General features: G+C 42.2%; 1 protein-coding gene across 21 annotated transcripts in view; it reads left to right on the top strand.

Annotated features, from left to right (window-relative positions):
- CACNA1D (calcium voltage-gated channel subunit alpha1 D) overlaps positions 1–27365 on the top strand; it is a 306232-nt gene that overhangs the window by 170910 nt on the left and 107957 nt on the right. For all 21 annotated transcript variants that reach the window (XM_077858513.1, XM_077858509.1, XM_077858512.1 and 18 more), the window contains one exon: positions 26486–26655. In XM_077858513.1, the coding sequence (XP_077714639.1) occupies positions 26486–26655 (170 nt within the window). The remainder of the gene's footprint in view (positions 1–26485; positions 26656–27365) is intronic.

Raw genomic sequence — 27365 nt, 5'->3', positions numbered from 1 at the left:
CATTCTAAGACTGATGCTTTGGAAAAATCTTTGGTTTTACAACAGATCTTTTCTCAAGGTGAGTATGAAGTTTATGAAGTGTATACCCTGTGTAGCCAAGCATGAACACAGATGAAGACTTTTATCTCTGGTGGTGGTGTTCTTTGGGGAGGGGGAGCCAAGAATGTCTGTAGCTTGTGCTGCAATTTTACACTGTCATTGAGGAGATGATCCTGTTATGACCAAGGATTGGAAAGAATGTGTCATTTAAGTTTATAAGTCAGGCAGATTATGTCTCTTCTCATGCTGTGGGTGGTTATGTTTTTTTTTTAGAAGTTTCATGAATTTTTTACTTTTAACATTGTTCATTTAGCTCCTTGTCCCTTTTGAGGTTTTTGTCAGTAAATAGAATAAGAGAACTAATTGGTGGCTTGGTGCTTTGTTTCTTTAGAATTACTGCCAGATTCCTGAGGGGGTGGCGGGGGGGGGGGGGGGGGAGGAAGTGGTGGTCCTGGGCAGTGGATTCACTTTTTCACCTGTAGGCCCCACCTGATGCCAGGTGTACCTGTGGTGAGGCCCCCTAGAAGAGACTGGTAGATGCGAAGGCCTGGGTTCTGGTCCTGCCAGTGTCCCCCACCAACTCTGAGCCTTATCTTTGTAGCCCTGAGCTTCCATCTCCTGGTCTCTTAAGTAGGGATGGTCCCGTTGTGCAGCCTTCCTGCTAGGGTGGCTGGCTTTATATCAACCTTATATATACAACATAGAAGTAAAGGACTTGACTCATCGAATGCATCTTCATCCTAAATCCATGGACCTCCTCCCAGTCCCCTCTCTGGGCAAATGGGGACAGACACAGGAGTTCTTTGGAAATTAAAGTGTACCATTTTCTGGATTTACCAGGAAGCGACCAAGAGAAAAGAGTCTTGTATACACATTCATGCTGAACTCTGTGCCCCCCAAGGTGAAGCTATGGTTCAAGGTGAAGCTGTTCTTTGTCAGCCACAAAGTATTTTCCAGCTCTAAATCTTTGTGACTCAGGTTCTCTCAGACAGTGAATTTTTTTTTTTCCCCCACAACGTAGGGGAATGGCATTTTTGTAGCATCATGGTTAATCACACCAGCTTTAGAGTTGGAAAGTAATGACTTGATTCTCATTGAGCCTCACTTTCCTCATCTGTGCAATGGAGCTAAAATACCAACCATGTGAGTTGTGTGAGGATTCAATGAGCTGGAGCATAGCATGCCTGCTCCTTGTTATCGTGGTGGCTTGAGTGAGAGAATATAAAACGTGATTTGTTGCAAAAAAAAAAAAAAATCTAATCAACTCAGTCTTTTTAATAATAATTGGTCAAGATCGGCCTGCATAGTGGAAACTCTTAAGTTATATAATATTTTTAAATGTTTTATTGCATACACACATGTATATATAATGACATAAGCCAGTAATTACTGAAAGATATTACATAAACCACCTCCTGGGCCTGCTTTAAAGAATAGATTAAAATCATTTATAACTCGCCTATGAATTCAAAGCTTTGGTTTTGCCAACATCTTAGGGAAAATATTTGAAAGACTTTCTTAAAGCAGGCTTTGTATGTTAAAAGATAATGTTTTTTGTAAAGCAGATTTTATGACCTAAGACTGAATATAAACCCAGCCCATGTCTCTAAGTTCAAAGTCCTTCATCTCTAAATTGTGTTCTCTGTGTCCCAGTAAGTTCTAATTTACCAGATCACAGGTATCTTTTTAAATCATTAATCCAATTTTATATTACTAGAGGCCTGTTTATCTTCACAAGTTTTGAGGGAACATGGATGAGGTGAAGCATTCTAGAAAAAGCAAGGGCCATTTTAAAACCAGTGAATTATTCTGAGTTTCACTATTCGGCTCTTCTTATACTCCATTCTAGTTACATCAAATCCCAGGGCCTCACAAAGACTTAGGCATGGCTACTTGACTGTACAACTGTAGATATGGAAGGAATGGGGAGGGAAGGTGGTGGTAATGGTAGTGGTGCGGACTCTGGATTATATTATTTTGGGATTTTACAGAGCAGGATCGGTCTGGGGCATCATCATTTGTACCCTGGTCCATTTAAATTCACACCATTATATAAGACATGGTAGGTCAGAGGTTGCCTCTGATTCCTTCTCCTTGAATATTGGCTCAGGAGGCAAAACATAGCAGTAGATGGTAGTTGTATCACTGGTGAATGCTTTCTAAGTGGAGACGTAACCTCTGGGAAGAGGCATTCTTATAAATTATTCATGACTGGGATTAGATTTTGCTCTCATTCAACACTTTACCAGCATCTGCTGATTGAAAATGAACACCAGAATTTTTTCCTATACATACTCCTCTGACATACCTGCGTCTTCGAAGAGTAGTTGAATTGCTTACAACATCGAAAGGGGTGGTGTTAAATGATGGGATAACCAGGCTGCCTGTGTGATTGGGTGCTTCTGTATTACAGAATGAACTTGTACTGATTCATGACTTAGTTCTGTCTCCTGACCAGCAGATTAAGAAGGCACATCGAACTCTAGTCTAAAAACAAAAAAGAGGGTATAGGGTTCTTAGATCTTACAACTTAAAAAAATTTTTTTTCTACCTGTAATTAGTGATCATGCTGCCAGAATTGCAGACAAAGACCCCTTTAATGATCACTGGCAGCAGAATAACTCTCAGATTTAGCTGGGTTTTTCCTTTAATTTTTGAGTTAGGCTAATATGTGAAAGATTTTCCCACACAGTTGGGTGTCTCTTTTCTTGTGCTTGGAAGTTATGTTGTGAGTGGGGTTGGAGATTGAGGGAAAGAGCCATGGGCTCTCTTTAGTGCCTTCACCTGGTTTGGCTTGGGTAGAACAAGGAATTGAGCCCCGCTTCAGCTTTCCATGGAAGAATGCTAAATTTCCTTTTTCTGATGAAGAACCAAGCGAAACATTTCTATATACTTTTAAAGACTGAACTTTCTTGTTGCAGAGTAAAAAGGCTGTTGGGGGTAGCTGGCAGCTGGATCCTGGTGCTGTCGGTACCACGGTACCTGAAGTGCACAGGCTGGTAGCCACACCTGACATTAGCAAGTGAGTGGTAACCTCTCTGCCACTGGCTCGCAGCTACTGTTTCCATAGAAATGGCTGTCGGGGATCAGGGGAAGCGAGGTAAGTGAAAGTTTTCGCTGATCCTTGTTTCCATCAAGCTGACGCCTGTTTCCCTGGCAACAGCAGTGGACAGCAGCCAGGCACCGGCAACAGATTCAGCAGAGCTCTCTCACTTGTCAGCTGTGGCTATCATCTGTTCCTGACTGAGTTCCTTTTTTATAATGCACAGCAAAGACCGCTGAGGACCAGGAGCCACCTCTGGCCACGTATTTCCTCCTGGGCCCCAGTTGTGCTGATGGAGAGCTCTGGGCTGAGCAGCTGCTCCCTCGGCAGCCTTCCCTCCACCGTGCTCTGCTGTGTTGATGGGCAGTTAAGAGAAGGGGAGACGTAGTTGTGGGCGTTGGTGTTGTAGGGCAGGTTATTTAGTCTTTTTTTTTTTTTTTTGGTTATTTAGTCTTTGATCCCAAGTCCTGGGGGAAGAGAATTCATTATACTACTTTCATTCACAGACCCAGCTCTTCATAAAGCTGCTGGAAACTTAATGGCCAAAATTAAAGCCATAATTTTCCTGTGTTCCCTATTCGATTGGTGGCCTTAACAATTGCTGTACAATGAAAGGAATGTTTATGAACTTAATAATTTGACTTCTTATGAGAAACATATTGATGGTTGCTCCTAAGTTGCTACTGTCAGCCTTGTCAGTTTTTTTTTTTTCTTCTGTGTGATGTTCTTTTGCAGGCTGTTAGAATTGCTCACAGAGATCAAATATTGGTATAGCCGGGCAGCTTGGCATACAAAGGCCAGTATGTTCATAGTACAGGGAGTTCTTCTTTATTAAAGTCCAGCAGTTGTTCCCTTCTTGGAATTTCATTTTATTATTTCAGCAGATGTATGCATCCAAGGCACAAGTATCCTCCTCCCCCACAAGACCGCTGTCCTGGGTCCCAGGAGGCGGAAGGGAGTAATGCTTATTGCCGTAGTGTATAAGATGGGAGCACGTAGGTAGGTAAGTAGAGGCATGGAGTAAGGTGCTGAGCAGTGTCTGGTTTTATATCCTATAAGGTACCATCAAAATGCTTTCCCTCTGAAACAAAACAAAACTCTGGTATTCAGAGCTGTGTCTCTGAGAATCAAATAAAGATATGGAGCCACTGTGTTATGAGAATTTAGATTGGCTGTCTAGAGGAGCACTGAAAAATTATGGATTTCCTGTCTCTGGAGGGCTTTTTGAATGACTGTCTTCCTCAAGCATCTGAACTAGGGCAATATGCTTGGAGGGCAGTATCAAGATCTGACCCTGTACCTGCTGGTTGGGTTCAATATAACAGACTAATAAGAATCAGAAAATCTAAAAAAAAAAAAAAGAATCAGAAAATCTTGCTAGATGCTTTTTCTCTTTCTTACACTTCTTAAGGAAAAAAATGACTTATTCATTTAATGAATATTTTTAAGTGCCTACACAATAGTCGATGTATTTGCCAAGCACCTTACTAGACATTGGGTTTCTAATAATGAGACAAAGCCTAGTTTTTGTCTTCATGAAGCTTGTATCTAATGGGAGAGACAAAGATTATAATTATAAACTTCTGTAAATTCTTTGAAAGAAAGGTATGTAGGGCTGTGAGAGTGTTTAAAAGGCACAGCTGATATCTAGGGGCTGAGGAGAAGCATCCTAGAAGAAGGGAAAATGCACGAATAGCCATCATATCCAGGCAAGATGGGGGAGAAGTTGAAGTTGAGGAAGGGTATTCTAGTCAAAGGAAAACTCACTCAAAGGCCCTACAGTAGGGAGGAGCAGAGGATGTTGGAGTAACTGAGCAAAACCAGAGGGGCAGGCACCCAGGGAGCAAGGAAAGAAGGGTGGAGAGAAAAGACTGATCAGCAAAACCCAGATCAAGAAAGGTCATTCTAGATCACATCACAGATTTTGGTCATTAGCTGAAAGGTAAAGCTACCGATGAATTTGAAGCAGGAAGTATGTGATTTATATTTGCATTTTATAAGGGTAATTCTGTGTTATGATGTCTTCAGCTTACCTTGAAATGGATCAAAAAATAAGATGACTTTGTGAATGGATAGAAGGGTGGATAGAGAGGTGATAAAGAAAATCTAGATGTTAATTGTGAAATTTAGGTGGTAGGCATTTGGGTGTTTACTGCATAATTCTTCTATGAATGTTTGGAAATTTTCTTAACAAAATGGAAAAATTTGCATGTAAAAATCACTCTGGCTGCTGCAATATGAATGGACTGGTAGATAAGACTGGATATGGGAAGGTCAATTTAAACTGTTTATAATCTGCTTCCAGCCACAACATAGTAACAGTTGCAGAGTCCACCTTTTACCAGAAATCATTAGAAAACTGGCCAAAATATATGAAGCAGTCTTTCCCCCCCCAGAGATGGAAATAGGCAGTGCAGGATTGGGATCCCTAAGAGAAGGGAAACACATCAAGTAAACCCCACAAATGCCTTGGTTTTCTGCCTGAAGACCCTTTCAGAATTGAGGCCCAGGGAGGCAGAGCCCAGCAGAGGACAGCAGTCTTTTGCTGAGGAGGCAAAGAGCAGAGCGTGGGCTGCTGAGGCAGCTGGAATTTTCAGAGCAGGGTACTGGAGAGGGCTTTGCAGAGAAGGGGGCTTTGGAAATCTAACTAGGGATCCTCTTAAATCTTTGACTCTAAGCTGCTATGAAACTACCAAGACATGGTGGAGAACAGCTCCTAGAAATCTGTGAGCTGCTGGAGACCTCACTATGCTGGGAAACACAGGGGTTCTGATCAGCTGGAGTGGACTGACCTTGATAAATACATTGGACAGTCAATTGAGACTTCAGAAAAGCCAGGCCTTAGGGGTTGAGGCTTCTTTAGCTCTATAGTAAGAGCTCCTCTAGACCTGCCCTAACAAAGCTTAAAAACAAGCTTCGAAAGGCCCAGGTTAAGTGGCTAATTAATTAAATACCTGCCAAAACAAAAGTCAACACCCATTACAGGAAGACACCCAAATCCAGATGTTCTCTGAAATGTTTCTCCACATCATTAAGAATCACAGGACATGAAAGGAAGCAGGAAAAAGGAGTCAAGGGTGGATAAGTTGATACAAATTGAGAGATGAGACAGGAGTGTTGCAATTAGAAGTCAAATACTTTGAAATTGCTACTACAAACCTGTTTAATGAATTGAAGGAAAGGATGGATATACTAAAGGAACAGATTGCAAATCTCAGCAGAGAAATAAAGGCAATACTATGTCTGGAATAAACAGATTGAACACTGGGAGGAAAAGAGAGATGATCAGTGAAGACTTCGTGATCTCCAAGGACAACATTAATCTGAGAGATGTGAAAATGGAGTCCTAGAAGTAGAGGACAGATTGGAGAAGAAAACAATTTTTAAAGAAATAATAGCCCAAATGTTGAAAATTTTTTGAAAACTATAAATTCAACATCCAGTATGCTTAGCAAACCTCAGGTAGTAGAAACATAAGAAGTGCACCTAGACCCATCAAATGCAAATTGCTGAGAATAAAGACCGGGAGTATTTTCAAAGAAACCAGAAGGGAAAGGGCAATTATATACGGGGGAAAAATCAGATTATACACTGACTTATTCTCAGATATGATGTAAGCTGTAGAACAATGGAATGACATCTGTCAAGAGCTGAAAGAAGAAACCAAAATCTGTATTTAGTAAAATGTTTCTAAAAAGTTAAGATAAAAATAAATAAATAAAAAGTTAAAATGAATTAAAGAAATTATCAGAGATGATTGGTCACCAGCAAATCTGCACTATAGAAAATGTTAAAGGAAGTTCTTCAGGCTAAAGAAAATAATGCCAGATTTTAAAAATATATTAAAAAGTAAGGAACACCAAAAATGGTAAACATGAATACAGAATTTTCTTCCTTTCTGAATTTCTTTAAAGATGATGAAAGTGAAAGTAATAAAAATATTGTAGGGACTACAGTATGTTAAAAAATGACAACAATAACACAAAAGATAGAGTTAAGTGGAACTTTATTATTGTAATATTCTTACATTATATGTGAAATATTAAGAATTCATGGTAGACTATAATAAATTCAGGATGCCTATATGAATCTCTAGAGCAACGATTTAAAAAATAAAGTGTTATCCTAAAAGCCAAAAGAAGAGATAAAGTTGAGTGTTAAGTAGTAATAATACTCAATTATTCAAAGTAAGGCAGGAAAAGAACAAAGAACATGTGGGATTCACCAAAAACCAACAATAAGATGGTAGACCTAAATCCAACCACATCTCTAATTGCATTAAATGCAAATGGACACATTTTAATTAAAGGACCTATTGTTAGACTGCATATAAAAATGAAAGATGTTATAAATATAGTTTAAAAACAAAAAGTTGGGTAACTATATTAATATCATACAAAAGGAATTTCAATACAAGGAGTTTTTCCAGAGATAGAGGCATCTCATAAAGGGATCAATTCATCAAGAAGAACATGAGGATTCTAAGTGTCTTTAAAATACATAAAGAAATAAGCTTTAATATACACAAAGGGAAAGCTATAAAAATTAAGTGAAGAAACTAATTCACAAAATTCACAAACATAGATGAAAGTTCTTATAATCTCCTTTCAATAATTGATAGAGCAACACTAAGTATACATAATGTCTAAGGACTATCAGCCAAATTGAGCTAATTTATAATTATAGAACACTATATCCAGGAACTGCAGAATACACATTCTGCTCAAAAGTGCATGGAACATTAACCAAGGTAGACCACATATGGACAGTAAAAGTCTCACTCAATTTCACAAGATTGAAATCTTAGAAGTATGTTTTTTTCCAGCAGCAATAAATGTGAAGTAGAAGTCAATCACAATAAGCTGTCTAGACAATTCTCCAAATACTTGGAAATTAGATAACCTATCTCTAACTTATAACTCCAGGATAAATATTACAATAAGTGTTATTTTAACCTGAGTAGTGAAAACGTAACATCTCAGAATTTGCATTATCCATCTAAAGGAGTGCTGAGGGAAAGTTACAGCTTTTAATGCTTATATGAGTAAAGAAGAAAGGTTTAAATTCAGTGATCAACACTATCATCTAAGCATCTAGAAAAAGAAAAGCAAAAATTTGTCCAAGTTAAGTGAAAAATAATGAAGAATGAAAGTCAATAAAATAGGAAATACAAATAATAGGTAAAGTTAATAAAGGCAAAAGCAGGCTCTTTGAAAAGCTTACTAAAATCAACAAGTCCCTAGCAAGACAAAATCAAAACAGAAAAAGGCAAATTACAAATTACCAGTATTAGAAATGAAAAGGGGGCATCACTCCAGACATGAAAACAATAGCAAGAAAATAGGGTAAAACATTTTATGAGAATAAGTTCAATAACTAGGAGAAATGAGCAAATTTCTTGAAAAACTCAGCTTACCAGAATGGATTCAAAAAGAAATAAAAAACCAAGGAGCCCTATATTTGCTCTTTAAATAGAATTCAAATCACAAATCTTCCAAAGAGAACTAGAGGCTTTGATGATGTCTAAAGTGAATTGTGTCAAACAATTTAGAAATAAAGAATGCCATTCCTAGGAAAATCTTTTGCAAGTAATTGAGGAGTGAACGTTTTCCAGCTTATTTTACGAGGCCAGAATAACCTCAATACCAAAACTAACCAGACATAATAAGAACATCTTTCAGTAATATGACATAGAAATTCTCAAATATTAGCAAATCTAATCCAGCAATATGAAAGGAACAAATGGGGTTTATAACAAAAATACAAGGTTGGTTCACCATTGGAAACTCAAACAATGTAATTTACCATATTAACCAAATGAAGGAGAAAAATCATATCATAATCTCAGTAAATATAAAAATTGCTACTGACAGCATTCTATAACCATGATAAAAACTCGGCAAACTAGGAATATATGGGAACTTCCTCAACCTGAAAAAGGCGGTCTATTAAAAAAAAAAAAAAGAAAGAAAGAAAGAAAGAAACCAAAACCTCACAAAACTGTAACATCATCCTTAATGGCTTTTTTCCTAAGATTAGAAACAGGTAATCATTCCTCCCTCACCTCTTTTATTCAGTATTATGCTAGAATTCCTGACTAGTACATTGAGGCAAGAAAAAGAAAAGGCCGAATGATTAGAAAGAAAGAACTATTTCTATTCACAAAGTGACCAAAGACTTGTTAGAAATGATAAATGAATATAGCAAGGTCAGAGGGTACAAGATCAGTTTACAAAGATTTTATTCCTGTATATAAGCTGCTGCAAGCATGTGGAAAATGAAATTTGAAAAAATATTTATAGGGATGCCTGGGTGGCTCAGCACTTGAGCATCTGCCTTTGGCTCAGGGCATGATCCTGGAGTTCTTGGATTGAGTCCTACATCGGGCCCCAGCATGGAGCCTGCTTCTCCCTCTGCCTATGTCTCTGCGCCTCTCTCTCTCTCTCTCTCTCTCTCGAATGAATAAATCTTTAAAAAATATATTTATAATAGCATCAAAAACTTAGAATACTTAAGGATAGAGATAAGGAAAGCTATGGAAGATCTCTACACAGAAGATTGTAAAACACTGATTAGTAAAATTAAAGATGGTCTAAATAAATGAAGGCATCCCATAATCATGGATTGGAAGACACAATATTGTTAACATGTCCATTTTCCTCAATTTTCTACACATTCAATGCTGTACCATTTATAAATCTTTTTAAGATTTTTAAAATCTTAATAGCTTTTTTTTTTTTTAGAAACTGACAAGCTGATTCTAAAATTCACACATAATTGCCACATAGCCAAGTAATAACCAAAATAATCTTGACAGTGAGCAAAGTTGAAGGACTTATACTACCTGGTTTCAAGACTTATTGTAATGCAAAGTAAATTTAATGTCATTCTGGCCTAAATTTAGATATATAGAATACTTGAGTGGAATGGAAATTCCAGAAAGAAGTATATGATCAATTGGTTTTTTTTTTTCTTTTTATAAAGGTGCTAAATAATCCAAAATGGAGAAAAGACACCTTCAGTTAACAATAAATAAAAGGATCTTGACCCTTAGGTCACACCAGACACAGTGACTTGAAATGGACCATTAAAAAGCTAAAAATTAAATTTTTAAATGATTTTGCCCTTCAGAAGTAAGAAATGGAGAGGGAAACCACACACTGGGGAAAATATTTCCTCTGTCTATAGATAAGAAATATCTGACAGAATTGTACCTGTAACATACAAGAATGTTAACAACTAAAAACATAACCTTGTTAAAAATTGGCAAAAAAAACTTGAGCAGAAACTATATAAAGAATATACAAAAACAGCCAATGTACATTAAGGATGTTCAATATCATTAGTCACCTGGGAAGTGCAAGTTAAACTTCAATGAGATACCATGTCATATACAGTAGAATAGCCAAAATTAAGATGAACAATACCAACTATTGGCAAGAATATAGAGCAATTTATGCACTCATACATTGCTGGTAGAAAATAAAATGTCACAACCACTTTGGAAAAGTTTGTCAGTTTCTCATAAAGTTAAATACCATACTGGCCCAGCAGTCCCATCCCTATAGATAATGACCCAAAAGAAATGAAAACCTATGTCCACTATGACTTGGCTATGAACATTAATGGAGCTTTGTTCTTAGTAGCCCCAAACTGGAAAAACCCAAATGTTTATCAACAGGCAAATAAATAAATTGTGATGTAATCAGAAATTGGCATACTATCCAGCAGGATAAAGGAATGGAAATACTAATACAATGTTATTGATGAAGCTCAAATGCATTTTGCTGAGGGAAGAAAGCCAGGCACAAAGAGAGCATATGGTGTGACCATTTATATGGAGTTCTGGAATAAGCAAAATTAATCCATAATATAGAAATGAGATCACTGATTTTTTTCCTCAGGTAGGAGGAGGGATGCTTGGCTGGGAAAGGAAATGAGATAATTGGGCAGTGATACCCATGTTCTATATCTTCATCAGTGTGTTGTTGATAATGAGTGTCAATGTTAGCTAAACCACAAACTTAAAACCTATGCATTTTTATTCATAACTTGTGTTTTTATAAAATTGATTTTTAAATACCATTACAATAGAATTGAGAGAGTATTTGCCTTGGGTGAAGATGCAGTAGCAGATGGCAGATTTACTGTCCTACCTGAAACAGCAACAAAACCCAAACCAGATCATATATGTGAAACACTGGCCATCAGGTTATTAAGAACAGGGGTTAATTCCTGAGAAACCGGAAGTAAGCTGAATGAGCACCACGACTGCCCCAGCTCATTGGCTTGAGAGAGATCTGGGGTCACCATAGCACATGGAGGAGGGACCCAGATGGAGCCCTGTGACCTCCAACTGTTGAGAAGATGTAGAATCTGCAGAAATCAAGGTGGCTGGAGTATGCAGGACAGAGTATCAGAGAGGAGACAACTGCATAGAATTCTAGAGATGAGCAGAAAGTCCCCCTCAAGATGTAGCAGAGTTAACTATTTAGCACATGTCTGTAGAAAACTACCCAAGGCTGAAGGAAGAACACTGGAATGGATTACAAAGGATGATATTCAGTGCTCACATGGGACCATGAACATTGCCTGTTCTCAATGGTCAGACTGGAAAACTCCTAATTTGTGGGATACTGGGTAAAGTACTCAAAGGATTTGCCTAGTTAGTGAGGAATAACTAGACCTGGATGGGGAAGTGCACCAGACTGATCCAACAAAACAGTAAAGCAAGACATGAAGGATCAATGTGATCCAAATAACTGTATCCCAGAACAAAGCAGTAGAATATTTATAGGAATACACAATATCTACCACCCAACAAGATAGAACTTACAATGTCTGGCATTCAATTAAGGGTTACTAGGCATGCAAAGAGGCAGAAAAACATGACCCATAATAAGACTTAATCAGTCAATTGAAACCAACCCAGAACTCACACAGATGCTAGAATTAGCAAAAAGAACATAGAAAAGTCATTATAACTGTATTCCATATGTTCACAACGTTAAATAGAGACATGCAAGGTACAAAAAAATATAGCATAAAAGATCAAGATCCTAAGAATAAATCTAATGAAAAATGTACAAAACTTCTTCTACACATAACTTTGTGTAAGGAAATTAAAGAAGACCTCACAAATAGAAGGATATATGATCATGGATTAAAAAGCTCAATTTATTAAGATGCCAGAAGATAGGTAATATTAAGAGAAGGTGCTTTCCTTTGTAAAGAGAAGAGAGGGTAAGGCAGTTGTAAGTTTGCTTTGATGGTGGGAAGCTGGGAATGTTCTTGCCTAATTCCTCGTTTCTCTGAAGCAGAAGGCAAGCTTAACTGCTAAAGGGAAGGGGGTTAGCCTAGCTGACAGTCATATGTCTGAAGAGCATGGAGAAGGTTCAAGTGAGTCATTGAGAAGGCTCAGATGAGCTGGGAGGGAGTGATAGGTTATGTTGAGACCTTATTTGAAACTGGTGATGGAGGGCCTGCATTGATGTCAGCCTGTTCCAACCATCCCTTCCCAGGGATAGAGGAGCATTTAGGTTACTAGCAAGAACTTTACTGAACGGATCACTGATATATCATGAAATCTAAATTCAATTAGGAGGAAAGAAGAGGCCTAACAGACTCGGAGAAAATGGGTCCCATGAATTGGGCATTTCAGAGAGTTAAAAAAAAAAAAGTCTATAGTGGGAGCAAGGAAGTTGGCTGCTTGGAGGTTATGGTCAGAAAGCAGAAGGCTGGAATTTATGATGAAGTTTGGGATGATTTGGGATGATAAGCATTTGGAGTGGTGGGGATTAGGCGGCTGAGGCCCTATGGAGGGAGATGGCTGTTAAAGATTTAATAGGTCAAGTAATTGCAAAGCCTGGGGGGTGGCAGGGTCAAGCAAGGGCTACAGGAGTCCCCTGGGATGATGGGAGAGCTTAGAATGGAGAGGGACACCAGGAGCCAGGATCCAAAGTCTTCAGGAGGTTGGCAGAAGACGACCCCGAGGAAGGGGAGAAGGCCGTGTAGTCCAATGGTACTATCTCCAGAGGAACAGGATTATCTGTGTGATTGGCTTTTACAGCAGAATGAAGGAGCATGTTAATGAAGATGTTAAGAGGAACAGAAAAGCAAGCAACTCCACCTAGAGGAGGTATCTGGAAGGACTGCAAGGGAAGCCAGAAGATGACCCAGATTTTCATCAGAGCCAGGAGGATGGGAGTCCCTTTGAAGAAGTTGAGGGTAAAGGAGCAGGAATTCCAGAGGGCACAGGGAAGGAGGTGGAAGAGTGAGGGAAGGCCGAGTCAGTGACAGGGACGTGCAGAGGAATGTAGGGATAACCGTGCATTACATGATAGGAATTGGGCATTGGACGCGTGCCTTGCACTTTGGGCAGGCATTCATCGGCCAAAGTAAAGGCTTGGTGGTGAGGTCTCCTGAGGGAGGAGGGTCCTCGGCTGATGGAGACCCTGGCCCACTGGGTCAGGCTCACCCAGCCTGAGGTGTGTGCCGTGAAGCTTCAGTCTCTCCAGAGATGCTCTCCAGAGACCACCCCATGTGTTGGTTATTCCAGCGGGTGTGGACAGTCCAGCCAAAGGTCTGAGTGCTGCTGGCTGAGGTGACCCCTCTGTTCAAGGGGATCACCAGTTGCTGTGGTTACTGGTTCCCTAGTGTCATCATAGTGGGAAGAGCACAGGTTCAGGGTGTCTTGCACATGCTTCCTGCCGACACACTTTCACCGATGGGTTTCACTTCTCCGTGTCAGTGTTATCACACTCCTGAAGTTGGGTGGCCTCATCCACCCTGCCACTTCTTTTGCAGAGCTGTCCTAAGAACCAGGGAGAGAAATGGTTGGGAATGGACCTATAAACTGTATAGACCTTCCCAAACAGGTGTGCTCAGCAGCAGCCAGCTCGTAGCCTCCTTGAAGGAGGCTGTTTCTGTGCATTTGAAAAGCCTCCTTATTTGCACTCTGAACATTCACATGCTGGCTCTTCTCTCCAGGGCGTCACAGCTTTCCAGGACCGGAGTGGCACTTGAAGCACTAACCTAATTTCTCTAAGTCTGATTATCCTAAGAGTTGGGTTTGGATTCAGGGATCAAATATTAATCTTTTCAGAAGTGGATCATTCCCTTTAAATTCTGCTTTAAAATAAATCTCAGTCTAAGTTAAGTTCTCTCTTGGCACCTTTGGAGCCTCCAAGCATTGCAGCTTTTTGGCTTCTGAGTCTGGGAGGCTTTTGCTGTATCTGAGGAGTCTAAATCAGGGGGCGATAGTACTGCGCCTCCGGAGGTGTGCTGTTCCCAGAGCCCCATCTGACCTTGAATCCTGCGCTGTTGCTGATGAGCCAGCTCTCAGAGACATAACAGGAACTCCAAGGGCCCAACATGGGAGCCGATTGCATATCGGCCAGCAGTCAGCTGCATTAAGCGTCCACTCTGTACCTAGCAGCATGCCCTAGGTGTATAGTGGAAGGGCTGGCATGTCAGAGACCAGCTCAATTTGGTCACTGAAAGAAGGGCATTCATAAGGATGTAAAGAAAGGAGGACATGTTCCAGATCCCGCAAATGGCAAGGAAAGCAGGGCCTGGTGCACACACATTTCAGGAGCCAGAGAGGCTGGCTGGGGTGTGATGGGGTAGAAAATGGGCAAGGAGCTGAGGAAGCCCAATAAGGGAGGCGGGATTTTTTAATTGATAGGAGCTGTTGAGGTGTTTGAAAGCCAGGTGATACAGTGGAGCCAGACCTGGAGAGCACAACTGGGGTCCCGCAGGGTGGTATGGAGTGAGGAGAGCCTTGGGGGTGGGAGTAGGGGGCTCTGACAGTGAGGTGGCTGTGAGATGATGGGCAGGGTATGGTGGTGGAGATAAACATGAAGGAATTGATGCAGAAGGTGGTTTGGGGCCTGAGATGAGAAGGAGAGGTCTGTGGATTTGGTTGTCAACTCTGAGTATGGATTGTGTGAATTTTTCTTTATTCTCTGTAAATTTTTTTATTTTAAGATTTTTTTTTTATTTATTCATGAGAGAGACACACAGAGAGAGAGAGACAGAGAGAGAGAGAGAGAGAGAGACAGGCAGAGGGAGAAGCAGGCTCCATGCAGGAAGCCCGATGCAGACTCAATCCCTGGTCTCCAGGGTCACGCCCTGGGCTGAAGGTCGCGCTAAACGCTGAGCTACCCAGGCACCCCCGTAGTCTCTGTTGTTGTTAATAGAGCTGCTAAGACAGACACTAGGCACTGGGCTAGGGGCTTTATACAGTTTATTTCATTCACTCTTCTCAAGTACGTCAGTGAAGTGCTTTTGCCTCAGTTTTATAGACGTGGAAAGCAAGGCTCAGAGACATTGCGCTTTTCTGAAAGTCTCACAGCTTGCAAGTAAGGCATTCTAGTGATCTAGAAATTAAATCTCGAGTTATTTGTCTCGGGAGCTCAAGCTGCTTTTCTCATCATTTGGAAGCTCCTCCTGTGTTGGGTGAGGGGGCACCCCCTGTGGGACCTTGTCTACCCCACTGGGTCCACGTTGCTACAGAATACATGCTGAGCTGCTGTATTCTTCATGTGTCATCAGTTGCTTTCTCTCCCCCAAGTTAATTTCCCTAGCAAAGAGAAAGAGTGGAATATGGAGACTTCAGAAAAATTGGTTTCTCTTTCCTCTTAAAAGTGCTTGTGATGGGGCACCCGGGTGGCTCAGTCAGTTGAGCGTCTGACTCTTGATTTTGGCTCAGGTTATGATCTCAGGGTTGTGAGATCAAGCCCTACATTGGGCTCTATGCTCAGTGTGGAGTCTGCTTGAGATTCTCTCTCTCCCTCTGCCTGATGCTCTCAAATAAATAAATAAAATCTTTAAGAAAAAAGTGCTTGGGGGATCCCTGGATGGCTCAGTGGTTTAGTGCCTGCCTTCAGCCCAGGGCCTGATCCTGGAGACCCGGGATTGAGTCCCACATCGGGCTCCCTGCATGGAGCCTGCTTTTCCCTCTGCCTGTGTCTCTGCCTCTCTCTGTGTGTCTTTCATGAATAAATAAATAAAATCTTTTTAAAAAAGTGCTTGTGAACAAGTCCCATCTAACTCAAGTGGTCCTTTTGGATCCTTTTCCTGGGAATGGATCTCTCTGAATCCCTGAATATCCCTTATCATATGATGCTCATTCCCTTATTCTCAACTAAATGTGGTGGTCCACAGAGGGCACTCCCCCCCACCCATCCTGCCCTCCTGCGAGGAACCCTTCCTGGGAGGGAGAGCCTCCATCTCCTCTGTATCCCTCTCACCAGCTGGTTTGCCTTTGACATGGCGAGTGGGTGGGATTAGGCTGAAATTCTGACAGGTGTGACTTTGAGAACATCCCAACAGATGGGTTCAGTGCCAGCTTCTTCCCCAGTCCAGTGTTGCTGACCTGTGGTCAAAAAACCTGCCAGCAGACAGGCAGATGCAACCATCACTCCATCTCAGATGGTTTTAACCAGGCCCCTAACAGCAAACGGTGTCAACATGTAGGTAGGACATGCCCTGGGGTTGCTGGTACTTGCAGACTTGTTTATTTTTTAATGGTTCTGCTACCCTCCTAAGTCAGATTTCAGGTACACATTTTCCTTATTTTCCTTTAAAAACTGGAATCTGTAAAGTCTAGTGAGATGTTTCTCAAGTGACTTCTTAAGTAGCAGTATTTGAAGCCTGTCATGGAAGATACGATGTTGACTTGGCTCATTCGATTGAATGATGTATTTCATTCAGAGAAAATGATAAGAGATGAGAGAGCTCATGTTTTTGAAGACTGCCTCTTAAAACACGTTTCCCCCAAAAACAGATTGAAACAAGAAATCTGTAACTTTTAGTATGCAACCTGCATGGGAAATTTTCTGCCGGAAGCACTAGAATGTCTTTGGTAGCCATGGAAACTAAGTCTTCAAAGAGAGAGTAGCTCTTCTGCTCTGACAAGGAGATGCCGTGAAGGGAAAGTATATGTCATTCTAAGATGCAAGATAGACTTTATTTCATTCCGTGGAGGACTTTGTAAGACTTTATAGGACCCTGGCTGTCTTCATTTGTTTGTTTTTTAGTGACCATGATGGGTACAATTTTAGATATAGAACGTGACATGGGCATTTGTGATCAGATCCATCCAGTGCAGAGCCCACACTCCATGTCTTTGAAGTGATCGTTATTAATTTAAGACCTGAGTCTGTGGGGGTGCCTGGGTGGCTCAGTCTGTTAAGTGTCTGACTCCTGATTTCAGCTCAGGTCTTGATCCCAGGGTTGTGAGATTGAACTCCACATCCAGCTTTGCACTGGGTGTGGAGCCTGCTTAGGATTCTCTCTCTCCCTCTGCTCCCCTCTTCCTCTCTTTCTCTCTAATAAAAAAATTTAAAAAAAAGGAAAATTAAAAAAAAAGACCCGAGTCTATAAAACTGTTCATTAGAATTTAGCCGATTCTTCCTTTTTTTTTTTTTTTCTTTTTTTTTAAAGATTTTATTTATTTGACAGCACAAGCTGCAGGAGTGGTAGAGGGAGAGGGAGAAGCAGGCTCCGCACCGAGCAAGGAGCCCAACGTGGGGCTCTCGATTCCCAAACCCTGGATTCATGACCTGACCTGAAGGCAGACACTTAGGCCACTGAGCCACTCAGGCACCCCCCAAATTTAGCCTATTTTTATTGAACAATGGCCAACATTTTTGATAAGGAATTGATATACAAAGATAAGACAGATGTGACCCCTCCTTCAGAGCTTACAGTTTAGTATGTAAAAGAAAATATCAAAGAACAGTTGCAGCGCTGTGAACGGAATTCTACACAAGGGAGACTCTTATCTAGGAAACTCTAAGGACATTAGAGAAATATGCTTGCAGGCTGACTTCACAGAGTGGGCCTGTATCAGGATGAGCGGTTGAGGCTAATTTAGGGAATAGCACAGGCATAGCTGAAAGATCTCTGTGCCTTGGAGAAAATGAGTGAACTTTAGGGTGATTGGAGTGTAGAGGTTAAGGAGCAGATAGTTAGGGCCAGGTTGAAGGAAGAGACCAGACTGATCATGCATTACATTTGCTCTGTCCCTATTCCTGCTCCTCTTGTGTGGGGATAAGTGCCACAGATGCTGGTCCCTGACGTTTTGTGTGCCCATGCCTGCTCAGCTGCTGTTCGCAGCAGATATCTTTGTCATTAAAAGTTAGGGGGGGGGGATGTTAGGAAATACCTACTTTGAAAATGGCCCATCTCCTCGAAAGATGGAAACGGTTTTCTATTTAAAGCATTTTCATAGACTTTTATGTCAATGAAAGCAGTCAAGGACATGAAAAGGGGAACATTGGTTTGAAGAAATCTCTTAAGACACCCAAACCTTTATGAACAGAAAAAATTAGGAAGCACTGACTCCCTCTACAGAAAGATTCACCATGGGGACTATTTCAGTAATGAGTTCCCAAAGAACAGCCATAGTGTGGTTTGCTGGAAATGTGGTTGTTATACTTTTCCCATCTTGTTCTTGTGTAAGCAAAAGCCCTCCATTTTCTCTTGCTCCTCTTACCCACTGAAGAATGCTGTCCCAGATTAGCACCCCACCCCCCTGTCCTCTGCAAAGGAGCAAGTCACATGGATGGGGTGCTGCAGTCCCAAGGCAGCTGGCATTCTGGCCGCCGCCTCTCATTCAAAGACAGCCTCCTGGGGCAAATCCTGGCCTTTCGTGGTTGCAGCAAACCGGAACAAAGCCAATGATTTTGATGAACTTTGAACTTGAGCCAATGGCACTCATTTAAATTTTTTTTATTGTGAAACATCACAGGTTGTTTTTTCTTTCTTTCTTTCTTTCTTTCTTTCTTTCTTTCTTTCTTTCTTTCTTTCTTTCTTTTTCTTTCTTTTCTTTCTTTTCTTTTCTTTCTTTTTTCAAACACCTCATTACCTTGAACAGAAACTGAGCTTACTTCCAAAAAAATTAGATTTTAAAATTAAAAGTATCTTTTGAACCAAACTACTTTTTTCACTCTGTTTCATTTCCTTTATAAACGTTTACATGGGGGAAGGGATTTACGTCTAAGGAAGACTGGCCACTACTGATCAAAACCAGGGGCTGGCTTCTTCACCTTCCCTTGACTCTGCCTTTTTATGAATGCTGTGTGTGTGTGAATTTCTGAGTCCTCTCTTTTCCTGGAAATCTGAGCCCTAGTGATTCTTTTGGCTTTGCTCGCTGGAGGTTTTCACGCTTGTTTGTGTTTGTTTTCTCTGTGTGTGCATGCACAAATTTCAAAGCGCTTGCCTAAATTTTATTTGTGTGGGTTGGGTTAAAACAAATAGCATTACAACCCAAGAAGGAACCCTGTCTCTAAATCAACATGATTTCCAGTGGCCCATTTATTTTAGGGGGCGTTTGAGAAATAACAAATTCCAGAGCAAATTGCATGGCGTCAGTCCCGTGTGACCCTTACTGCCATGTGAATGCAATGGTTTGCTTCAGGCCAAGTGCTCTCTCTCCCATAGTGTTGACTGAACCAGGGCTTCCAGAGCATAAATCCTGGCAATGTCAGGGTTTGGGGAGCGCTCTGCAGGGTGGGGCAGGTGCACAGGGACTCCTGGGGTGGGAGGAGGCTGGCTGGATCCAGGCAGTCTCTTCCTAGAGCAGAACTTCCTGGGAAGTTAGGGGAAGAGCATATGCGGGGAAGTGTACTATCACCTTTGCTAAGCCCAAGTCAGGATTCTGGGAGAAAATCAGAATGCTGAAGGGTAAGTGATACATTCTGTCTTGACCCACCACCCCCGATCCTGGCCAGTAAGTGTCCATCTCCTGAGCCAGGAAGCAAAAGGATGGGGAATCCTGTGGAAAGAACGCTTAGTTTGGAGCCTGGTGGTCCTGTTTCTGGAGTATATGATACAGAGTCAGTAACGCTACCTTGTTGAACTTCAACTTTGGCTTTTGTGAGATGGGATCGACAGTCCTAGTCCTGGCTGTTCCACATCAAGGTAGAGAGGAGCCTGTGGGACAGTGCATGTAAAGACACTTTGAGGACCCCAGATAGAAACCCCAATACATAAGAGGTTTGTTTCTGTTATTACTAGAAAGGGGCCACAACCTGGACAGGCTCTCCTGCAGGAAACTTCGGCAGCACCCCCAGCTATGCAGGCTCAGATCCTGCTGGCACTGCCATTGGTTGTCCTTTCTCTGTCTCCTGCCCACCTGCCTGTCTTTCCTGAACCCATGGGCATGGAGTATTTACCTGGCAGGGAGTGGGGGCATCATCTGGCCCTGGAGTAAGGTCCATGTTAACAGAGAAAATGCTGCTGGGTGGGGCCAGACCATGGGGACCAGCATGAGGGACAGAGGTCAAGGTGACCACAGTGTGGGGATGGATAGGGGTCAGTCATGACAGCCCTCACAGGGGCTCTTCCAAATAGTCTATGAGGTTGGGAATTAGAGCCAAGTTACTTTTGACTTGCATTTTTATTGGTGTTGAATGTACCCCATCACCAGTGTTTACTGAATGATGCCCTATGTGATGATGTCATCTTCACATAGAACTCCTATTAAACAAAGCTGATAAGGACTCTCTCCTATGAGACTTCTGGTGGTTCCCCATTGCCTACAGGGAACCAATCCTGAATTTAGGATTTAAAGCCCCTCCTGGACTGACTAAGCTGCTTCTTTGTCCTCATCCCTTCATACTTCTACTCTTCTCCTTCACTACCTCCTGTGTACCTGTGTTGAGGTCCTCGGGAGGGTTGATTCAGGAGCTACGTGGGCTTGTTTGGCCAACCTCTCTGAACCTCCACTTCCTCAGTTTCTGTATAATGAGGGCAGTAATGGTCTCTCCCTCCCCACTGATCCCCTGCAGTGAAGATGGAGGTAAGGCACTGGGCTGGACTCTGTCAGAGATACCTCATTGAGACCAGCTGAGATCAGGAGCATGTATATACACACACACACCTCTGTGTCTTGGTGTTCACCAAGTAGAGTGTCCTGGTGATTCAGAGGAGAGCAGAACTCTTTGTAGGGGGATGGGGGTAGCCAGGAAAAGCTGGGTCTTGATAGGTGAGCTAGAGTTTTAAGATGGGAGAGGGCTTCTCAGTTGAATGGAGTCCTGTGGACAGAGGCTCTGAGGGTTGAGGAATTGAGATCAGAGCCAGAATACAAGGTGTTTGTTTCTAAGGTGAGAAAATGGAGTTGGAATAATCTGTGGAAGAAGGTTAGAAGGCCCCGAGTGCCGAACTGAGAGGCATTTGACCCTGGAGTGCTGAGGGCAGCAGTGAGAAGCCCTGTGGCTTTCTGAGCAGAACATCAGGATGAAGCCTGAAGTCAAGGGGAAGGCAAGCGCTCCTTAAAGACTCCAGCTACAACTCCTCCAGCTGCCTCAGTGGGTGAGGTGTGTGCACACTGGCCAGTGTAGATGGTGGTCGTGATGTCCAACTGGTGGGGAGATTCCCCACTGAGAAATTGCTTCTTACAAAGGACATAGACCTGGAGGGGAGATGCTCTGTGAGCCTGTAAATGATGAGGAGAAAGGTCAGGCTGATGATGAAAGCTGCTGTAGATGCTCTGGGCTGAAACACACTCCTTTCATGCTGCTGGGAGATCCCAGGAATCGCAAGCTTTCTATCCTGACACATTCTGGCCTCTTAAGGAAGGGCTCATTCTGTGTGCCTTGTATCCAAACTTTCCCACATGCCTGCTTGAAGAGGGGCATCATGGGAGAGATGGAGGTGTGCAAAGGAAAACATAAGACGTGCACAACATTGTCCATCCCTGAGAGGAGCCTCCAATCCAGCCGGTAAGTGGAAATGCATATATAACATAAATTCACATCTGGTTACTATGGTTACATTTTTCCAAACACTTGAAAAATTTTTCTATTTGGAAGTAATTTCAAACTACAGAAAAGTTACTAGAATAACATAGTGAACAATCCATGTACCCTTCACCTGATCTCCCTTATTAATATTCTATCTCATTTTCTTTGGCTTTTTTTTTTTCACTTTTTAAAAATTTGAGTATAGTTGACACACAGTGTTACATTAGTTTCAGGTGTTCAACATAGTGATTTGACAAGTTCATACACTATGCTGCGCTCACCCCAAGTGTCCTTACCATCTGTCCCCATCCAGCACTATTACAGTATCATTGACTGTATTCCCTGTGCTGTACCTTGTATTCCCATGACTTATTCATTCCATAACTGGAAGCTTGTATCTCCCACTCCCCTTCACCCATGTTGTCCATCCCCTTCTCCTCTCCTCTAGAAACTATCAGTTAATTTGTTTATCTGTCTATAAGAGGTATGGACTGATATTTTAAAAACTATAATTTATTCCTATTTTTTATTATTTTGGAGCTCAAACTATCCTAGCTTTAGCCAGTGTGAGATACTTCTTTGGCTCCTGTGACCTTATGGCATGCCCTTATCATGTTTTTGTTTTTAGTTTTTATTTATTTATTTTTGACACTTCCTTACTTGTTTCTTCCTGTACCTACTCTATCCTGTCCCTGGAATCATCCATTTTACCAAAGATTCCTGGTTCCTTTTAATTGAAATGGTATTAGAGACCACACTCTGGGTGTCAGGTGTGCTCATAACTACTGGGGTGCCTTTGCTTCCACATCTTTTTGACAGTTAGGAAATACATGCATTTATGTATATACACATACACATTCTTATATTTATATGTATGTATACACATATATACATATTTTCTAGCAATCGTGAATTCACACCAACACTTCCAATTCCAGTTCATCCCCAGAGGATTCTTCTAGTCTTCCTTTTTTTTTTTTTTTTTTTTCCATGTTTCTATGTCCTTCCTTCCACATTGAGAAACCTGACTCCAAACAACATGGATATATTTGCTCATTCGTTAAGCCCTCTAATACATCTGAAATGGTTTTAGCATTCTTTTGTCCATAGCACTACAAAACACACAACCCCAGGAAGAATTTAGCATTTATTTGTAGTTCTTCCCTCACTTGGCCCTGTTCAAGGCCAAGAGCATGCAGTCAGGAGATCCTAAGCTACCTGAGCTACTTTTGTCTTTCTCTTCAGTATAGCTGTGATTCTTTTGAAATACAATCAGATTCATTTGTCTCAGTTCACTTCCACTTTAGAGATATTTCCCTCCATCCCATTCTTGTTGATTTAATTTAAAAAATTGTAATGTGTAGACATTAACATGGTTCCAAAAGTCAAAACTGTAGAGAAAGGTATACTTAACGGTGTCCCTCCTATTTTGTCCCCTCCCCTCCACTTGTCTCCATTCTGCATTTTCTGCTTTATCCTTTGGATACGCCTTGAAGTGTAATATGCATGTTTTTCTTATTTCCCTTTTCGTACATAAAGGGTAAAATACCATGTGCCTTTTGTTGAAGCCTTTCTTATATCTTCTTGTGATTGAATGCACCATAAATAGAATTCTACTCTGGAACAAGTAGGCTTCTGTCACATGTTGAGTTGTGATTTCTAGTCATTTGTAAAGAGTCAGATGGTTTCTACCAATAGATGTCTAAAATCAACTTTTGTAGTAGTGGCTATTATTTAGTCTCTTAGTAACAAGCTTCTAAAATAACGAATTCTCATGCAAAATGGAAAACTTTGTTCTTGATCTACTAAGGTTGATAGAAGATTCAGTGTACTTGGGTGGGATTTTTCTGGAGTTTGTCAAGGGTGGGAGTGGGTTATTTTTTAACAGAGCAGAGAATGGTATAGGATTGAAGGGGCGCTGGCTCATTGAGGTCACTCTGAGCCTGGGATCCCATGTGTCCTATGCTTTTCTCATTTCTGCTGGGATTATGTAGCCTAGGGCACACTCAGAGCTGTTTACAGTTCTCCTCCCTTAGTATTTGAGAAAGCTCCTCCAATTGCCTTTTTAATGCTTGGATTCAACAGCTAAATATTCTCTATTTTTCAACTTCACATCTGTCCAGCGCTTTGTGATTTCTATGGCATTGTCTTACTTAATCTCTGTGAAACAGTAGAACAAGTATTATGTCTGTTTTGCAGCTGAGGAAACCGAAGCTCAAAAGAGACAAGTGACAGAGCTGGGACTAGAACCCAGGTCTTCAGACAGAAAGCCCAGTGTGCCCTAGGTCCATCACAAGGACCCCTTCTCCCACCCCTTTCCCTCCAACCTGTCTCAGAGCCAACAGGAGGAGATTTATGCTTGCAAATCTCAGTTCTGTCCAAATCAGCAAATGTTGTGTGCCTCCTGAGTATTAGGTCATTCAGAACGGTCTAAAATCAGTTCTGAGGGTTTACATTAACAACCTTGTTATCTGAACTTCTGCAATAGTGACTATTATTTGAAATAAATGGGCCATAAGCCAGGCATGATTTTTGTTTTCAGAAATTTTACTCATAATATGATTTTACCTGTGCATGTGTTACCATGTCTCAACAATCAAGAATGTGCAACAGTGATACAACCTATTAGATAATAAAAAATATTAAAGCAAAATCCTTTCTTGTAAAACCCTTACGTTTTTCAGGTAACTCTTTTACTATCTTTGTAATCCTTTTCAAGAACTCAGATGAGATATGAATCTAGGAATAAGAATACTCTGTATTATAACCATGTAAATTTCATACTCCAAGATTAGAATCAAAACACAAAGATTTGTGCTTACTTCTGGCAAACAATAGAAATGAGGCCCACATAATTGTTCTTTACAATGTATATAAGAAAAACAGATGACATGGTATATTTTCATGTTGACACGTGAACCTCCAGGGTCTCCACTTCATCCTTCAGAGATGTCATTGTGGATTGGGTATGACTTTTTCACAGTTAAAATTAATTTGGTGAACCTACCCAGAACTATGTGTGTCCTGTATCTCAGGAAGCCTGGCAGGCCTAGCAGCCCCAAATCATCCTGAGGATATGGTTTGCCTGAGCAGCAAGTCATTGCCTGTGATGGCCCTTCCAGAGTGAGAGAGGAAGTTATTCTCCCTTAGAGGAAAGGCCCCTGGGTGAGGAGTGCAGAAAACATCTCTGAGTCTTAATCAGCTTTGGTTCACCCTGCAAACCCCCTGAAGTTAGCTCCTCTACAGGCTGAGCCCAGAATGCCCTGCAGCCCTGCCCCTCCTCACTTCCCAGAGGGGGAAGATGGGGATGGATCAGCCCTAATATAGCCAAGGGCAGCTTCTGGGGCATCCAAAGTGTGGGTGATGGGGGAGGATGGCACCTTGGGGAGGATTCTTGTTCTCTGAAGCATCAGCATCCCTAGACTTTCAAGTGTCTGTTCAGCCCTTTGACAGCCCAGGGTGGAGAGGGAGAAGAGGGGTTGGCTTTATGTAAGCACATCATTTTCCTCTTAATCGCTTGGGTTGGGTTGGGTTAAAGAGGTCCCTGATAGGGACATGTGCCAGCTTTAGGCTGGAAGGAAGGCAGAAGGAAGGCAGATGCAACCTCCGTCAGAATCTGGGGCTGTGTGCACAGAAGCTGTGCTGCCTGTCATCTCATCTGCTTCCTTAGCAGCTTTTTAATCGTATTTAGGAAATCCAGAACTCATGTAACTTGGCTCCTATAGCCATTCATGGTTGGAAATGCAGATGGTTTCTTGTATGTGAAAATTGGGTAATCATCCACCTGACTCCCAGGCTTGCCTGAGCAAATGTGGGATTCTATATGTATGTGTAGATGGAGGATTGCAGACATGAAAGGTGAAGTAAACAACAAGCAGTTGGGAACATTTACGGGTCTGCCAAAGCCTTTCCAGGGCAGGTGTTCCCATAAATGGGCAACAAATTGTACTGCCTCTTTGTTTCCTACAGGGAAGAATTTTGGGGAGAGATCATGGCTTGAAGCGAGGGTTACAGATGACAATAGTGCTTTGCCAGTGCTCTGTTTCCTGTGTGGGAAGGGAGAACTGGGCTGTAAGGTGGGTCTGCCCTGACCCTGTCCACTGCTTTGGCTGGAACCTGCAGGTGCTGCTATGGGCACCTGCTCCCTTTCCTGGCTCTGTTTGGACATGAAGGTCAGGAATGCTATGTTTGGCAGAAAGTACTGAAGAAGCTCTAAACTTGGTGTGTGCTCTCTTTGACCACAGTATAGCCCTGTCGGGTCCTGTCTCTTTGAAGTGTGATGCCAGCTATTCGAGGAGGCTCTGCGGGGTTAGGTGGGACATGTCTGAGTTCAGGCTAATTTTGAGGATGTCAGGAGGCCTGCCATCACAGTATGTGGCATTGTAGGTCTGGGCTTCTTGGTATTGTTCGTTTTCTAAGAGATAGCACATGTGTGTTGGTGTGGTCTCTGCAGCTCTGACACTCACAATCTCGCTTAAGAAGACACTCTCCTCTGTCCTGTCCACGTGTGTGGCCTCTGTTGCTGTGCTCATGTGGCCATACTCAGTGCCGTGTGTCTTGCCACAAGACTGTTGTGCAGCAGGGCAGATGGCTCCTGGTCCAGGTCCCCAAGGATGTCCTGACATGTGCTTGTTCTCTCTACCTCCCTCAGAGAATTCTCAAAGGAAAGAGAGAAGGCTAAAGCCCGGGGAGATTTCCAGAAGCTCCGGGAGAAGCAGCAGCTGGAGGAGGATCTAAAGGGCTACTTGGATTGGATCACCCAAGCAGAAGACATTGATCCTGAGAACGAGGAAGAAGGAGGAGAGGAAAGCAAACGAAACAGTATGTAACACCTTCCCACTCCTGACCAGAGAGAGCTCGGAGGTGATTCAGGCACCCACCAGGCAGAGACGTTTCTCCCCCTGACCCAGCCTGTGAGACAGGTGGCCTCCTCTCAGCTGCCTGGTTTCTTCTCTCTGCCCAGCAGAGAGGACCAGTGCTTTGTTACTGACTCTGAGATCCTGCCCAAAGTTTGGATTTTAGATTGAGGAGGACGAGTTGCATTCACTTGTTGGGAATTTTAAGGTTGAGGAGGGTTTTAAGGTTGAGGAGGGTGAGTCGCATTCACTCGTTGGGAATTCATGGAGCCCCTTCTGCGAGGGCACCAGCTATGGTGAGATGCATGTTGACCCTGCAGCATGGGGGGTGCAGGGAAGCTGTGGCTCCTTCCCTGCAAAGTGAGTTGTGTTACTGGATGAGAACTTGAAGACCAGGGTCCCTCTCCATTCTCCTGCCATCTGACATGGCTCCCACCTGTGCTTCACGTGGGAAGCCAGATGCTTAGCCCATCAAGGGCTGGGAAGAAACCAGTTCAGCAGCCTGGGCAGGGTAAGGAGGCATGTGAGTCAGTGTGGCTTCTTGGAGCTCACTCCCCTGGTATCCCGTCCTGGCACCAGGTCCCTCAAGCACTTTCTGCAGCTGTGGGCCCAATGCCCACCAACCCCTGGAGTTCATTGCCATGAACCAACCAACGTTTCTCTCTTACCACTTTT

The sequence above is a fragment of the Canis aureus genome, chromosome 19, assembly GCF_053574225.1.
Source record: "Canis aureus isolate CA01 chromosome 19, VMU_Caureus_v.1.0, whole genome shotgun sequence".
NCBI classification, from domain to species: domain Eukaryota; kingdom Metazoa; phylum Chordata; class Mammalia; order Carnivora; family Canidae; genus Canis; species Canis aureus.
This window is presented reverse-complemented; position numbering and strand designations above follow the sequence as displayed.